The 14,827-nt window shown below is 35.1% G+C and overlaps 1 protein-coding gene across 3 annotated transcripts; it reads left to right on the top strand.

The window, feature by feature from the left end:
- Positions 1–1,034: 1,034 nt before the first annotated feature.
- LOC130743308 (vacuolar sorting protein 3) lies at positions 1,035–13,570 on the top strand. 3 transcript variants are annotated; one of them, XM_057595499.1, is made up of 14 exons: positions 1,037–2,301; positions 4,487–4,762; positions 5,640–5,836; positions 6,311–6,452; positions 7,081–7,353; positions 7,446–7,518; positions 7,792–7,840; positions 8,754–9,027; positions 9,205–9,260; positions 10,871–10,939; positions 11,032–11,143; positions 11,564–11,653; positions 12,407–12,577; positions 13,132–13,570. In XM_057595499.1, the coding sequence occupies exons 1-14, from the start codon at positions 1,198–1,200 to the stop codon at positions 13,222–13,224; spliced, it is 2,979 nt and encodes a 992-aa protein (XP_057451482.1). In that variant the 5' UTR covers positions 1,037–1,197; the 3' UTR covers positions 13,225–13,570. The 3 variants fall into 3 exon arrangements, with proteins under 3 accessions (XP_057451484.1, XP_057451483.1, XP_057451482.1); XM_057595501.1 differs by lacking the exons at positions 12,407–12,577; positions 13,132–13,570 and adding an exon at positions 11,835–12,400 and having other exon boundaries at positions 1,035–2,301; XM_057595500.1 differs by lacking the exons at positions 12,407–12,577; positions 13,132–13,570 and adding an exon at positions 11,822–12,400 and having other exon boundaries at positions 1,035–2,301.
- The last annotated feature ends 1,257 nt before the right edge of the window (positions 13,571–14,827 follow it).

The raw sequence follows: 14,827 nt of genomic DNA, 5'->3' as shown, positions 1-14,827 counted from the left end.
CTAGGTTTTCCTTTTTATTTTTTCCTGGGTTTTTATGATGAAGATATTTGAAGAAGATTAATACTCATCATTTTTTGTTTTTTTATTAATTTAAATGAAATTTTTGAACTTTAAGGACCAAAACTGCATAATGTGTATAAGTAGGGGACCAAACGTGTAGTTAAATCATTTTTCTTGGTCACGTAAGAGACATGTACGTTGCCACATAAGCCATCTCCGTTAATAATTAGACAAAAGAACTAACATTGCAAACATGAGGAAACGTGAGAGACTAGTCTTGTAATTAAATTAGGTGAGAGACTAAAATCGTGATTTTTATTAATCTTAGGGCTAAAGTTGCAATGAAGCCAATATTTTATATTTTTCATTACCTAGTGAAACTTTAAGAGGATATTCAAGTAGAGTAATGATATATACACACCTCATTTTTTAAACACTCCATCTCCACCTCTTTTTATTTCTATCTCTCTCATCTTATCATCTATCACATCTCATACTTTCTCTCTCTTACTTTTTCTTTTCTTCCTATCTCTCTCCTCATTCTACCTCTCTCCACCTCAAAGAGAGGTGTGGATGAAACATTATTCTATTCAAGTATGTTCCTACCGCACTTTAAAGTAGGGGTGTTCATAACTGAACCAATGCAAAAAAACCGAAAAACCGATCAAAAAAACCGAAATTCTATCAAACCGAAAATTGAAAAAACCAAAATTATTTATTGGATCAGATCGGATTTCGGATTTAATTTCCAAAACCGAACCAATCCAATCCAAACCGAACATTCACAAATATATATACTTTTAGTTATACATATATCATACCATTTACACTTACATAGTACATATTTATTATTTATATATTTTATTATATGAGGCATGCTTATTGATAAAATTACGTTTGAATAAAAAAAATTCAAGTAATTAATTAAACTATATACATACATCAAAATAAACAATTATGATCATAACTTATAAATATATTGACTATGTTATAATTTATGAGTGTTATATTGACTAAGGTCATTAGTGTTCATTAAGGAAGCAAAGAGAGAGGGAGGGGTGACCGTGATCTCAGCGACGATAATCCCGAAATAACATCACCAAAAATTGAAACAAATTGATAAGAAAAAAGAAAAAAAAAAACAACACACTCTGTTCTGACAAAAAAAAAACAGTGGAGCAGAGTGCAGGTGCAAAAATGGCGAAACCTGAACCCAGCACGACCCGAATCGTGATGGAGCCACTGTCACAGTTCGACATCTCCACCCACTCTCGTACCACCACCGTCCGATCCCTCGCCATCGCCACCCTCCCCAATTCGCACCACCACCGTGCCGTTCTCTACGTCGGCACTCACTCCGGAACCCTCTTCTCCCTCTCCGCCGACACCACCGTCCAAAACGGGGACTCGACTTCCTTTCTCCGGAAGCTATCGTTCCTACGAAGCGTTTCAGTGAGTGAATCGCCTGTAGAGGCTGTTTTGGTTCTCGCGGATTTGGGGAAAGTCTTGTTGCTCTCCGAGGGTTCTTTGTTCTTGGTGGATTCTGAGCTTTCCAATCGTGCGGTGAAGTTGGGGTTTTCGAAGGGGGTTGGTGTTGTGACGAGGAGGAAGTTGAGGAGTGGGGAGTGTGAGGGTGAGGGTTTGGGTTTGGGAGCTAGTAATAGTCAACGGTTTCTGCAGAAATTGGGAGGGTTGAGATTGAAGGAGGGTGAAGTGTTGCAGGGGGGTGAGGGTGGTTGTGTTTTAGCTCTTGCTATTGGGAGAAGGTTGGTCATTGTGGAGCTTGTTTTGGGGAATAGAGGTGGGAAGAGTGATAAGGATGGGAATGGGTCTCTTGTGGTTTTGAAGGAGATTCAGTGTGTTGATGGGGTTGTTAGTACTATGTTGTGGATTGACGATTCGATTATTGTTGGCACTGTGAATGGTTATAGCTTGATTTCGTGTGTTAGTGGTCAGAGCAGTGTTATATTCTCGTTGCCGGATGTGTCCCGGCCGCCGCGGTTGAAGTTGCTGCACAAGGAGTGGAGGGTGCTGTTGTTGGTGGACAATGTGGGGATTATTGTTGATGCACACAGGCAGCCGGTAGGGGGTAGTTTGGTGTTCCGGCACGGCTTGGATTCCGTGGGAGAGTTGTCTTCCTATGTGGTTATTGTGAGTGATGGAAAGATTGAGTTGTATCATAAGAAAAATGGGAGTTGTGTTCAGGTGTTGCCGTTTGGTGGGGAAGGGATTGGGCCTTGTATTGTTGCCAGTGAGGAAGGTAGGGGTGGGGAGCTTGTTGCTGTTGCAACTGCTACCAAGGTATGTTCTACTGTGAATCTGATGTCTTCATTCTGAATATATACTTTGACATGCATGTGGTTTTGTTATTAAATGTGCTCGTTTGGTCCTAAGATGTAAGCTCGGTTGGTCGGCTCAGCTAGTTGTTTGATTTGTTTATAAATATTTTACTGGACTGTTGAGATAAACTAAATAGAGGCCAGTTGATGATAACAACATATACCTATTTTACACTTATTTGCCATCCCTTATAGAGAGTAGATACTGATATTATTTCCAATAGAGAACTACGAAGTTGCTGACTTTACCAAGAGTCTAAGCTCCTCTCCCTAACCCAATTCCCATATGATCAAAGATTCCAAATGCTCTCTAACCCACTCTTATTTATAGGCAACATGCCCTACTAACCCTCTAACTAACTATCTAACTATGTGATAACTCCCTCACTTAACTAACTATACCACGTGATATGCGAGTACCTATCAGAATTATAAATGATTCCATCATTTGGGCCTTGTGGATTCCTACTCCATGCATGATGACCAATGATAACCCTTTTCTATGTACACTCAGTGCCAGTGACAGATCCAGAAATTTAATGTTGTGAGGGCAAAATATATATATATATATAAGTTTGTAACAAAAAAAATTAACATATACTATTAGAAGTTATGGAATTTTTTACTAAAGCGGATACAAGTGAAAGCATTTTTTACTAAAGGGGTTATCAAAAACCATACTTTTACTACTCAAGTGAGAGCATTTAACAATATGAGATACAAGTGAGGGCATTTTTTATCAAAGAAATCATAAAAAACCACATATTTTTACTACTCAATTTTTTTCTAATGATATTTTCCAAATTCAAGTGAGGGCACTTGCCCTCATATACTTGAACATAGATCCGTCCCTGCTCAGTGCTATATAGAATGTGACGGGTTTTGCTCACTGCTAGAGAAATTTGTTCCTTTCTAGTCTGTAACACACTTGACAAAATTTCATTCATTACGATAGAACAAAGCATGGGCCAATTTTTTTTGGGGAGCATCACTATTATTCGATCAATTTTTACATTGAAACCAACAAGTCTTTGATTGATTTTGAGTTTTCTTTGAACATTAAGCCTTGTTAGGTAATATAAATAATGTTTTAAATAGCGGATTGGTCATTAAACATGTGAAGGCACTGGTTCAAGGTTTAACGGTTCAACCGTGGTCGAATTGGTTACAATTAAATGTATGTTTTTAATATTTATATAATATATTAAATAATTTATTAACATAAAATGTTAAGAAATTTGGTCCAATTAAATTTCAAATTGACATAAAATCATCATAATGTATATTTTATAAGATAAGATAGAAAATGAAAAATAAAAAGATAAAACAATAAACCATCTATGTGGGGGTATTCTTTTTGGTCTTTACCAAGTATCCCCACAGGCAATGGCTGTGAGACTAATCTCTCGCCTCATGGTCAGCGCACTAAGTCGTAAGGGGCTGGCCAATGTGTGTTTTCTATTCACAAGAGTTGGGAATCAAACCCGCAACCACTTGCTTAAAGGACAAAGTGCTGAACCACTATGTCAACCCACTTGGTTGTGTGTTTGGGGTATTCTAACTCTATATTATACATTTATTTGAATAAAATATATTTTTTGTTAAAATTAAAATTAAAATATAATTTTTCTGATTTTTTAAAAATATGACCAGCTCAATAGCACCGGTTTTGACTCGGTTTGGCCTGTTCTGAGATCTACTGATTTTTCCATCAAATTGATGGGTTGCTTGATCGTTCCCGGTTCAACCAGTCAAACTGGATGGTCCAGTCTGGTTTTCAAAACTATGTAAATATATGCTTCAGGTTTGACTTGGCTCAAGGAGAAAGAAGAAGGCCTGATTTGAATTTGATTGAATATAAGCTTGTATTTGAATTGATTTCAGTCCTAGATTGTATTTTTGAATTTGGTGTCACTAAGAACCACATTGCATTGTATTGAATGCACTCAATATTACTACCTATATGCTCTAATATTTTATATTTTTTACTTCAATTCTAGCTTTTATTGGTATATGCTTATCATTACAACTTTAATTGATTAACAAAATGCAAGCAGCCATTTCATTATGACGGTGACTTATATGCTCTTGTAGTTCTAGCTCATTGAATAATTTAAAAAACTTCTTTTTACATATATTATTACTAGGTAGTGTGCTATCAGAAATTACCTTCTGTAGAACAAATAAAAGATCTTTTAAGGAAGAAGAACTATAAGGGAGCCATATCCTTGGTGGAGGAGCTTGAGTCTGAAGGTGAAATGTCAAAAGATTTGCTCTCATTTGTTCATGCTCAAGTGGGGTTCCTCTTGCTTTTCGACTTGCATTTTGAAGAAGCGGTGGACCACTTTTTGCGCTCTGAGACAATGGAACCTTCTGAAGTATTCCCATTTATTATGCGAGATCCGAATCGCTGGTCCTTACTGGTAATTTTATGTCTGTCTTCTTTTATACGTCACTGTGTCTCCTATTCTATAAGTTTCTGGTTTGTAATCCTAGATCTGGTCCTTTGTATACTTTTGTTTTTGGAGAATGGTAAAAGTAGTATGATAAAGGAGGCTAAGAAAGAACTTTTGTTCATGACTGTTAATCAATTTTGAAGCTGAATCCAATAGTTTGGCATGGTGGAATTATGTCCGTTTATTTTCTGATGAGAACTTTCATGACTCAAACATATTGTTGTGGCACTAAAGTTATAACTAGTGTTAATTTTTTATTTTTGATTTTCCTAACTGGCCAAAACGTCGGGCTTACTGACATGTCAGACCAGAAATAATTCCTATACCTTGTTTTCACTTCTCAAAGTCTGAATGCAGTTTTTGCAGAAACCAGTTTCAACTTAAAGTGTTTAGAATTTCATAGGATGCCATGTAGTGACTAGATTTGTATTTTTTATTTGTGGTATTTGGTTAATCTGTTCTATGATTCTATCCATGTTCATGTAAATGACACCAATATATAACCATATTATGCTTTCTTCTTTGAAGAACATTATCCATAGCAATACATATTTGTTTTAATAGCAAAATATCCATGTGATTGTGCAATGTGCAAGTGATTTTCTATATGGTTATCTGGTTTGACCACATTATGGATTGTTTTCTTGCTATATTCTCTTAAGACATAATAATTGAAGTTTATTCATTTTGAAGCACTTTGATATATTTTACATGATCAATAAATTTGAATATTGGATGCTATGATTTCAATTTTTGTACTTGTCCTTAAGACAAATGAGTTATTCAAATATTTAAAGGTTGTGCTTTATGAATGTGGTACAGAGGTTCAAACTGACTTTTGTAGGTTCCTAGGAATCGGTATTGGGGTTTGCATCCTCCGCCAGCCCCTCTTGAAGATGTAGTAGATGATGGCTTGATGACAATTCAAAGGGCATCATTCCTAAGGAAAGCAGGTGTAGAAACCATAGTGGATAATGATCTTTTTCTCAATCCACCGAACAGAGCTGATTTGTTGGAGTCAGCGATCAAGAACATTAGCAGGTTTAAGTTCCTTTACATTGTTGCTCATTTCGCTTGAAACACCAACAAAATCTCCTATGCATTTTTACCGTGGATTTTTCTATAGGGAAGACCATAATAATAATGAGTTCAGATTTGATATGTTTAGATAATTTTTTTTTGTTTTCTCCTATCCGGTAAGTTTGAAACTAATCTCTTTGGGTACGTACGATCAAGCACCAAAGTGGGGATTCGCCTCAACAGTATTTTTTGCATACACATGAATCCAAGTAACGAATATAGGACCACATGCTTAAGGGACCTGAGCCCCTTCCACTAGGACCTACAGATGTTGGTCGAAATGCCTAGAATTGAATCTCATATCATGATAGCATTGGAAATTATGCATATATAAGAGACCTTCATGTGAATAATTTCCAATGATATATATATCGCGCAAGCCATAATGACTTTTGACCTGTCATTCATAATCACCTTGATAAATATTATGTACAGGTATTTGGAGGACTGTCGTGAGAAAAACCTGTCACAATCAGTCCGCGAGGGAGTTGACACTTTATTAATGTATCTCTATAGAGCCCTAAATAATGTTGAGGACATGGAGAGGCTGGCATCTTCTACAAACTGGTGTGTTGTGGTATGTGCAGATTATTGTTATTGATGTTTCTGTATGTGAAAATTCTTATGTTTGTAATTATATAAATCTCTTAGTGTGTGTATTTAATTATTTGATTCAGTGTTGTAATAGTGGATGGCAGCCTATGGTGGAGAGGCAAAAACCCGCCATATGTGACAAAAAATGATGGCGGATGACGGATTATGGCCATGGTAGAGGGTACCCGCCCAATTCATTCGTGAATAAGAATTCAAGGGCTAGAAGCGAGCGTTTCTAGCTGCTTCTTCTTATTTATTGTGGCTATGATGGCGGATGACGGATTATGGCCATGGTAGAGCCGCCATGGCGCCGCTATGGCCGATATTTGATAACACTGATTTGATTAAAGAGATTTCAATTCATTTTCAAAATTTGGACAGTAATGTGTTAGTGATAGGAAATAGGAATTATACCTACTATGAAGGCAAGAAACTAAAACCCTACTTAGAATATTAACGACGAGTGTGAATAGGAAAATCAAAAGAGGGTCCCTTGTCTAAATCCATGCTTCCCTAAGGACTTAGGTTGTTGCATTGCATATTTGCATGACAGAATGGTGTTTCCTGGGGTTGGCCTAAGAAATGACATTATAAAATACATCTCCATGCAGGAGGAGTTGGAACACATGTTAGAAGAGTCGGGGCACCTACGTACACTTGCCTTCCTATACGCAAGTAAAGGGATGAGCTCAAAAGCTGTGTCTATTTGGCGTATCCTTGCAAGAAATTATTCATCTGGCCTCTGGAAAGGCCCTGCTTTGGAGAATAATATACCGGATAGTGGGGAGAACCTTATTTCTGGCAAGGCAATTGCTGCAGCTGAAGCTTCAAAGATTCTTGAGGGGTCATCTGACCAGGATTTGATTCTCCAACATCTAGGATGGGTATGTGTTATCAGGAAGGTTATCTATAATGCAAGTTGAATCATAATTTGTTTAAATGGTCATAATTATTCTTTTGAACTTCATCTTTTCAGATTTCAGATATCAGCCAGGTTCTTGCAGTCGACGTTTTAACTTCAAACAAGCGAGAGATCCAGCTTTCTCCTGGTTGGCCTTGATTCTTCAACCATGCCCACACTCTTCTGATTTCCTTAATTCTTTATAATGTTCCGGCCATTGATATTGAGGAGTGCACATTTAAAATGTATTGTTTTACTTAGTTTGGAGTTTGGACTATTTGCTTAGATGGTTACTATCACAGTTCACAAATCTAGTGCAATGTGCTGAAGGGTTGTCAAATATCTTAATCATCATGTTTTTTGTTCTGTTAATTTTATTTCTGAAATCATTAGTGATATGTAATTTCATTTCATACTGCAGATGAAGTTGTTACATCCATTGATCCGCAGAAGGTAGAAATTTTACAGAGGTATGCAATTGTGTGAGAATTTAAGATATTATGGTTATTGATTCTCAGGATTTTAGTATGCTATTAATTACTTTCTTCTCTCATTTTAATTCCTCTTGTATTTTTTCTAAGCATATCTTAATATAGCAGCTGTTGTATAGTGTTAGAAAATGCTACACGAGTTATATTACTCTTGGTCTAAGGTATGCTCTGTGGAGGTTGGAAAGAGTAGAAGGTGGAAGAAAAGTATCTTGTTTCCTGATATGGGTTTGTTCACCATATAGAAAAAAGTGAAGATGAAAACTATTTCATAATGTTCTTTCATCAAGAGCAGCATAATACATTGAGATAATTCATCAGTTAAAATGATCTAATATTTAAAACCTAAAGCAGGAACATGACTTGTATCTCATATGTTTGAATGGATCACACAAAAAGGAGAATCAATTTGATTTCCAATCTTCCTTGGTAAAGTAGATTAAACATGTTCCCCAAGCTGACATGTCTCGCAGTTTGAAGTTTTTATTTTCGCAAGACATGTAACTATTTTTATTTTTTCAATTTCGGAAAACTCGAATGACCTAAACCAACATATGATGAAGATTTGGTGAGCTATACACACAAATATTATATTCTTTTATAATGAAACTGGTGTTCACTTTAAGTAACTTAAATTACCCTTGTGTTTTCTTCTATCTTATGCTGCATAAATTTTTTTCTTGATATCATACGGGGGAGCCATCAAAGAAGATCTTGATCTAAATGATTAAACTGAGAGTTTGGGTTTCAATAGAGCCCAATGGTGTTGATTGATCTTTGTTGCCATATCCCCACCTTATGCGATTAGGCTTGGTTGTTGTAGTATTTATATAAATTTATAGTCTATTTTTAACATTCTGCTTCTCTAATTTACTCCGGTTTCTTTGTTATATAGGTATCTTCAATGGCTGATTGAAGAACAGGACTGCATAGATACTCAGTTTCATACAGTGTATGCCCTCTCACTTGCCAAATCAGCAATTGAAGCCTTTGAGTCTGAAAATGTTGATAGTGGAAATATAGAGACAAAACGTTTGTCTATGTTGACGGACTCAATATTTCAGACTACTGTCAGGGAAAGATTACAAATCTTTTTACAATCCTCAGACTTGTATGATCCAGAAGAAGTTCTTGACTTGATTGAAGGATCAGAGTTATGGCTAGAAAAGGTATTTATATAACTTTTGCTGTCTTAAATTCTGTTTATCTGAATTTGATGAATGTTCTATTTATGGTTCTTTGTTTCATACTATTTTTTGGGACTAGTGGTGATAAACTCCCTTATGTTCAAATAGATGTTAAGTGTTTTTAACCTTTTTTGTGCTGAAATCGGGCTTACATGACAGGCTATTCTGTATAGAAGACTGGGGCAAGAGACACTGGTCCTCCAAATTTTGGCTTTGTAAGTTTCAAATTAGCTTCAAAATTGCACTAGCTTTGATATTAATACACGCGAAAACTATATTGTATAATGTTTAAGCTTGTCAAAATTTTCATATGATACCATGTTTAAGCTTGTATATGTTTTGTTAGATTGTACAAACTCTCTTAGCCATTATCTATTATAAGTAAACTGCGGAATAAGTGGAACAGAGACTGATCTGATTTGAGTAAGAAAGGAAAAACAGAATCAATCAACTCTAAATATTGGGTCCATGGGCATGTTAATGTTTGCTAGTCTACAACCACTCCTGCCAGTTTCTTGAGAAGGCTAATATATTTTTGAGGGAATGCAATTCCTTTGACCTAGCAACCTCTTTCCCATGGAAATATCTTAAGGTCGCCAAATCTTTTATCTCAAATTCTACTGATAGTGACTCCTCCAATTATTCGTTTCTGGTATGCCATCTCTAGTAAAATGTTGTCATCTCTGTAAAGAATCAATCAATATAGAAACCCTTCCGTAAAGCTTAACTACTCACAAACATGGTTGAACTGTTTGTCCCTCAGAATATCCCTATTTTTTAATGAGCTCTAGGTGACTGTTTTAGTCAGTACATAGCCTTCTTCAACTTGCATACTTTCGGGTAATACCCTTGTTCGAAACTAGGTTGTGCATAAATATACACATCCTCCAAGTCTCCATTGAGGAATGCATTCTTTACATCTAGTTGCTTTAAGGATCAAGATTTGCAGCAAGGGACAAAAGTACTTTGACAGTGTTAAGTTTTGCTACTGGTGCAAATGTCTTTTGAGTATTCAATACTACATGTTGGAGTATAACCTTTGGTAACTAACCAAGCTTTGCATCTTCAAGAGTGCCACTGCTATCTAGTTGTATTTGATTGTGAACTACCATTTGCACCGATGTATTTGACTGTGAACAACTAATAATTGTGTCAAGATAGGATTTTGGGATTTACCCATTGTTATTGATGGTTATGACAGATTATGGCAATGAGCCCAAAATCTGCCATAACAATATGGCAGATGGCCTTGTGAGATGATGGTGTGAGCATGACAACTAGAAGAAAATAGTAATATTAATATATGTACAAAAAGTATACCAAAAATGGTGCAAAGTATAATAAAGTAACAAAATTAATAGCCTATGTCAAGAACAGTAAACTAGATACATATTGTAATAATAAAGTTCAACAAAAGTCCCATTAGCAGAAGCTCTTGATTCACTTAAGAAGACCGAATTACATAAAGAACAGAGCAAATATTGGGAGATAGAAAATCAGAAAGTACTGAAAAGGAAAGGAAGAGAATGGGTTGTTCGCTTGAGATCTATAGTTTGTTGGTGATAGGTTGTTTACCAAAAAAAGGTCATTTACCCAAGATGGGTTACTGCTACCAATCTGTTTTGTTTTTTTAATCATTATGAGCTTGACAGGTCATTAGGGTTTAACATGGGTCACTGCTACCAATCTGTTTTATTTATTTTTTATTTTTTGTGTGAATTGTGAATATATTAGAACACGAGGACCCCTTCAGTGAAATAGCTTACAAAGTGTAAAATAACGTAAGTGGAATTTTTTATTTACTATCAGTATCTTTGACTCTCAGGAAACTGGAAGACAGCGAAGCTGCGGAACAGTATTGTGCTGAGATTGGCAGAGCTGATGCTTACATGCAGTTTGTCTCCCTTTTACTATTTTCTTTTTGAATGTATAAGTGATTTAACTCTTTTGTTTTAAATGCTCTTTTATTTTGTTTCATGTCCTCAGATTGCTAGATATGTATTTGGATCCACAAGATGGTAAAGATCCCATGTTTACTGCTGCTGTTCGCCTTCTCCACAATCATGGAGAATCATTGGACCCATTGCAAGTTTTAGAGGTATTAAACTCTACCAGTTGCATGTAGGATGTGATGTAAAATTGTTTATCTGCCTTTACTTATCTGAAACTGTTGTGCATTTGACAAGAGGTTTAGGCAGGAATAAGTAGGAAAATGTTTTATCGAAGTGTCTGGTATGAAGTTTTCTAATCTGATATTCAATATAACGATATACACACCATGCTTATGCATCTGCTTATCAAAATATTAGCATGACATGCTAATCAGCAGAAGAGAACATTTGAAATGCTTAAGCTGCATTAACTCATATATTAAATACCCCATAACCCTCACATATAATTGTCTGGATTGGATGTACTTTAACATTTTGCGGTAGGGAGCTTCATCTAAGTATTTGCAGATTTCACTCTCTACTGTAACTATATATAATGTATTCTCAATTTCTGCTTTATAATGCAGAAACTTTCACCAGATATGCCGCTTCAACTTGCTTCTGAGACTTTACTAAGAATGTTTAGGGCCAGAGTTCATCATCATCGTCAAGGACAGGTGCTTTCATGTTTTTTAAATGCTGAATATATTGCCCTAAACTCAAATCTATTTTCTCCACATAGGGAGATATAGGGGGAAAAATAGAACTCAAATCAGATTGAAGACGTGCATCAATTGCTATCATTGTTATAAGTACTGCACGATACTTGTCTCAATACGATACAGATTCTTGATGCAGTGATACAGGTCGCAATGTGAATTGAAAATGAACCTGAATCCCAGTCTGTATCGCTGAATCAGAGTTGAATCACAGGATTCACGAGTCAATGCTAAATCGTACTTCAGTTAGGTCGGGTAGCGCGACCCAGATTTGTTTCTGGTGCTTTTTTAGGCGGTTTTTTAACCAAAAGAGAAAAAGATTCATGTCTCAATCTCAGAGAAATCAAAACCTATTTTGGGGACTACCATCAATTCATCAAAAACAAGATTTTTGCGAGTTCCCTCCAAATGAGGTTCTGAGTGCGTTCCACAAGATTTTTGCATCGAAAACAATTTTCAAAATATTTTGAGCTAAGTATGACTCATTTTACTATGATCTTTTGAGTATGTTGTAAAGTATTATCAGTTTATGCCGATTTTTAACCATTCAAGTTTATAGTTTTTCCTGAACTTGAACTATTTTTAGCAGGAATTCCTTGCATCCAATCTTTTTGAGATAACTTGTTGGTAGACTGACAGTCTCTTATCACGTACCTCTGTAGACAACCAAGTAGGTTGAAATGGTCATGTTAGTAACACAAGATTTTGCAGATTGTGCATAACTTATCTCGTGCCGTCGACATTGATGCAAGATTATCAAGACTGGATGAAAGATCAAGGCATGTGCAAATCAATGATGAGAGTCTCTGTGATTCCTGTAATGCACGCCTTGGCACAAAGCTATTTGCAATGTACCCTGATGACTGTGTTGTATGTTACAAGGTATGGTTGAGCTCCTCTCAATTGATGCTTGACATAGAGCTTTTATCCCTTCCTTTTATGTCTCGTCCATATTTATTGTGCTTCTATGTTGTTGGCCTGTTGCCAAATGTGTGTAATTATAAGACTTGTTGACATGTTTTCCTGTGCAATAGAGAAAATAGTAAGTGCAAAATAACTTCAGTATACCAAGTGCAAGATGTGTTTTAAATTCATTTTTTCATGGGAAGAAGGTATCTTTCTCAGGTCTCAACTAATGCATGCTTATTTCCTATCTTCACCAAGTAGTAATTCTCCTTTGCATGTGCGCGTGCGTGCATGCGGGTTTTTCTTTTTAATTTATAACGTGTTTGGTTTAGGAATGAATTCAAGTTATTTTAAGACTGAAGTTTAGGAGAAAAAACTGACTGATTGTTCAAAATTAAATTACCGGTAATTTGGTTTCCCCTCTTTGAAGACCTATTGCATGATAATTCTCGACCAAAATTTTGTTTAGCTAGCTTCTTTTTAGCACTGTTTTAACTGCTGGACTTTCTTACTTGGGCAATCCTTTTCAGTGTTATCGCCGTCAAGGTGAGTCAGTGTCTGTCTCAGGCCGCAATTTTAAGGAAGACGTCCTAATTAAACCGGGTTGGCTTGTGAGTCGTTGATCTTGAAATTATGTTGCTATGAGATGTCATTATTGCTTGCCTGAATCTGAGGATTTTCCATTCCCTATGTCAAATCCAAATTTGTCACAAACAGGGAAAAGGAAAGCATATGAGCTCTTGGTTATTTAGTTAAAGATTCATAGCTTCAGCTTTTAACCTCCAACACTAGAAGAGGGGGAGTTCATACATATACTAAACTGCCACATGATGGTACTGTAAATAAATTTGTTGAGTTCTCCATTATATAACCCATACGGCCATACCCTCTTTCAGGAAATTACATTGTAAATGATATTGTAAAATGTATATTTTTTCATGTATAAATAATCAGCTCATTCTTGTATCATGAACTGGTTTGCTGGGATTTGCTTACTGTATGTCACATAGCGACTGAAGGGTTCTAATTTTGATGTATTTCAATCTACTTTTATTATAAAGAAATTCTTAAATAATGTTCTTAAATGGATTATTTTATGCTGTTAAAAAACACATTCTGATTAGGTACTATACTCAACTTTGTTACATTTCTTTATATGTCGATTTGCCCGCTAGTAAATTCAATATTGGATTCTATTTTGGGATATACACCACTAGATTTTATTTTCAGTATGTACAAAATGAAAATGTGTTATGGATATTGATTTTTGGAAAGAGATTTAACCCCGGTATTTTGGGAAATTACTATATGAGTGGGTGGTAATGGTATGACTTGCTCTGTTGGTCGAGGTTTTTAACAGACCCCCTATAGATTAGTATATATAGATGGGAACTCTGGTAGCATGGTCCATTTAAACTAAGGGAAAAACTTAAACCACCACCCTCACGTTTTAAAACCACATCTAAAACCATTATCCCAAGTCCTGTAACTTCCAAAAGTACACTCAAATTTTTTATCATTCTGCAATTTAAAATGTGGTAGATAAAATTGTTTTTTATGTTACAGAATATAAATAGTATATAGAATTTTTTTGGCTTAATTGCACTTTTGCTCCCTGATCTTTCATCTTTGTGCGATTTACCTCCCTCATCTTTAAAATGAGCGAATTCCCTCCCTCTTCTATTAATATGTGTGATTTAGGCCCTTCCGTTAGTTAGCCGTCCAATTGCTAACGGTGGTTGTTATTTTCACCCCCCTTTTACTAACCACACCCCCTTATCAGAAATAAAAATAAAAATAAAAAAATAAAAAATAAAAAAAATTATAAATTAAAAAAAACTGAAAAAATATTTTTATAAAAATCAAAGAAAAATAATAAAATAAATGAAATAAGTTAAATACAATTAATAGAAAATGAAAAAATATTTTTATAAAATCAAAGAAAAAACTGAATTTTTTTTTATAAAAATCAAAGAAAAAAATGTTTTTATAAAATCAAAGAAAATAACATATTTTTTTTAATTGAAGATAGAAATTTAAAAATAAAATAAAAGAAGAATTTGTTTCTATTTGCACCACCTACACTAAATTAAAAATAATTATTCTTTTATTTTATTTTTAAATTTCTATCTTCAATTAAAAAAAATATTTTATTTTCTTTGATTTTATAAAAACATTTTTTTCTTTGATTTTTATAAAAATATTTTTTTCAGTTTTTTTTTTGAT

This window comes from Lotus japonicus, chromosome 3 (assembly GCF_012489685.1).
Source record: "Lotus japonicus ecotype B-129 chromosome 3, LjGifu_v1.2".
Classification (NCBI taxonomy): Eukaryota; Viridiplantae; Streptophyta; class Magnoliopsida; order Fabales; family Fabaceae; genus Lotus; species Lotus japonicus.
This window is presented reverse-complemented; position numbering and strand designations above follow the sequence as displayed.

Excerpts from the sequence above, each read along its gene's own strand:
- LOC130743308 (XM_057595499.1), top strand. The coding sequence starts at position 1,198 with ATGGCGAAACCTGAACCCAGCACGACCCGAATCGTGATGGAGCCACTG. Across the intron at positions 5,837-6,310 it reads GCGATCAAGAACATTAGCAG|GTATTTGGAGGACTGTCGTG; the intron begins GTTTAAGTTCCT and ends TATTATGTACAG. Across the intron at positions 10,940-11,031 it reads AGAGCTGATGCTTACATGCA|ATTGCTAGATATGTATTTGG; the intron begins GTTTGTCTCCCT and ends TCATGTCCTCAG.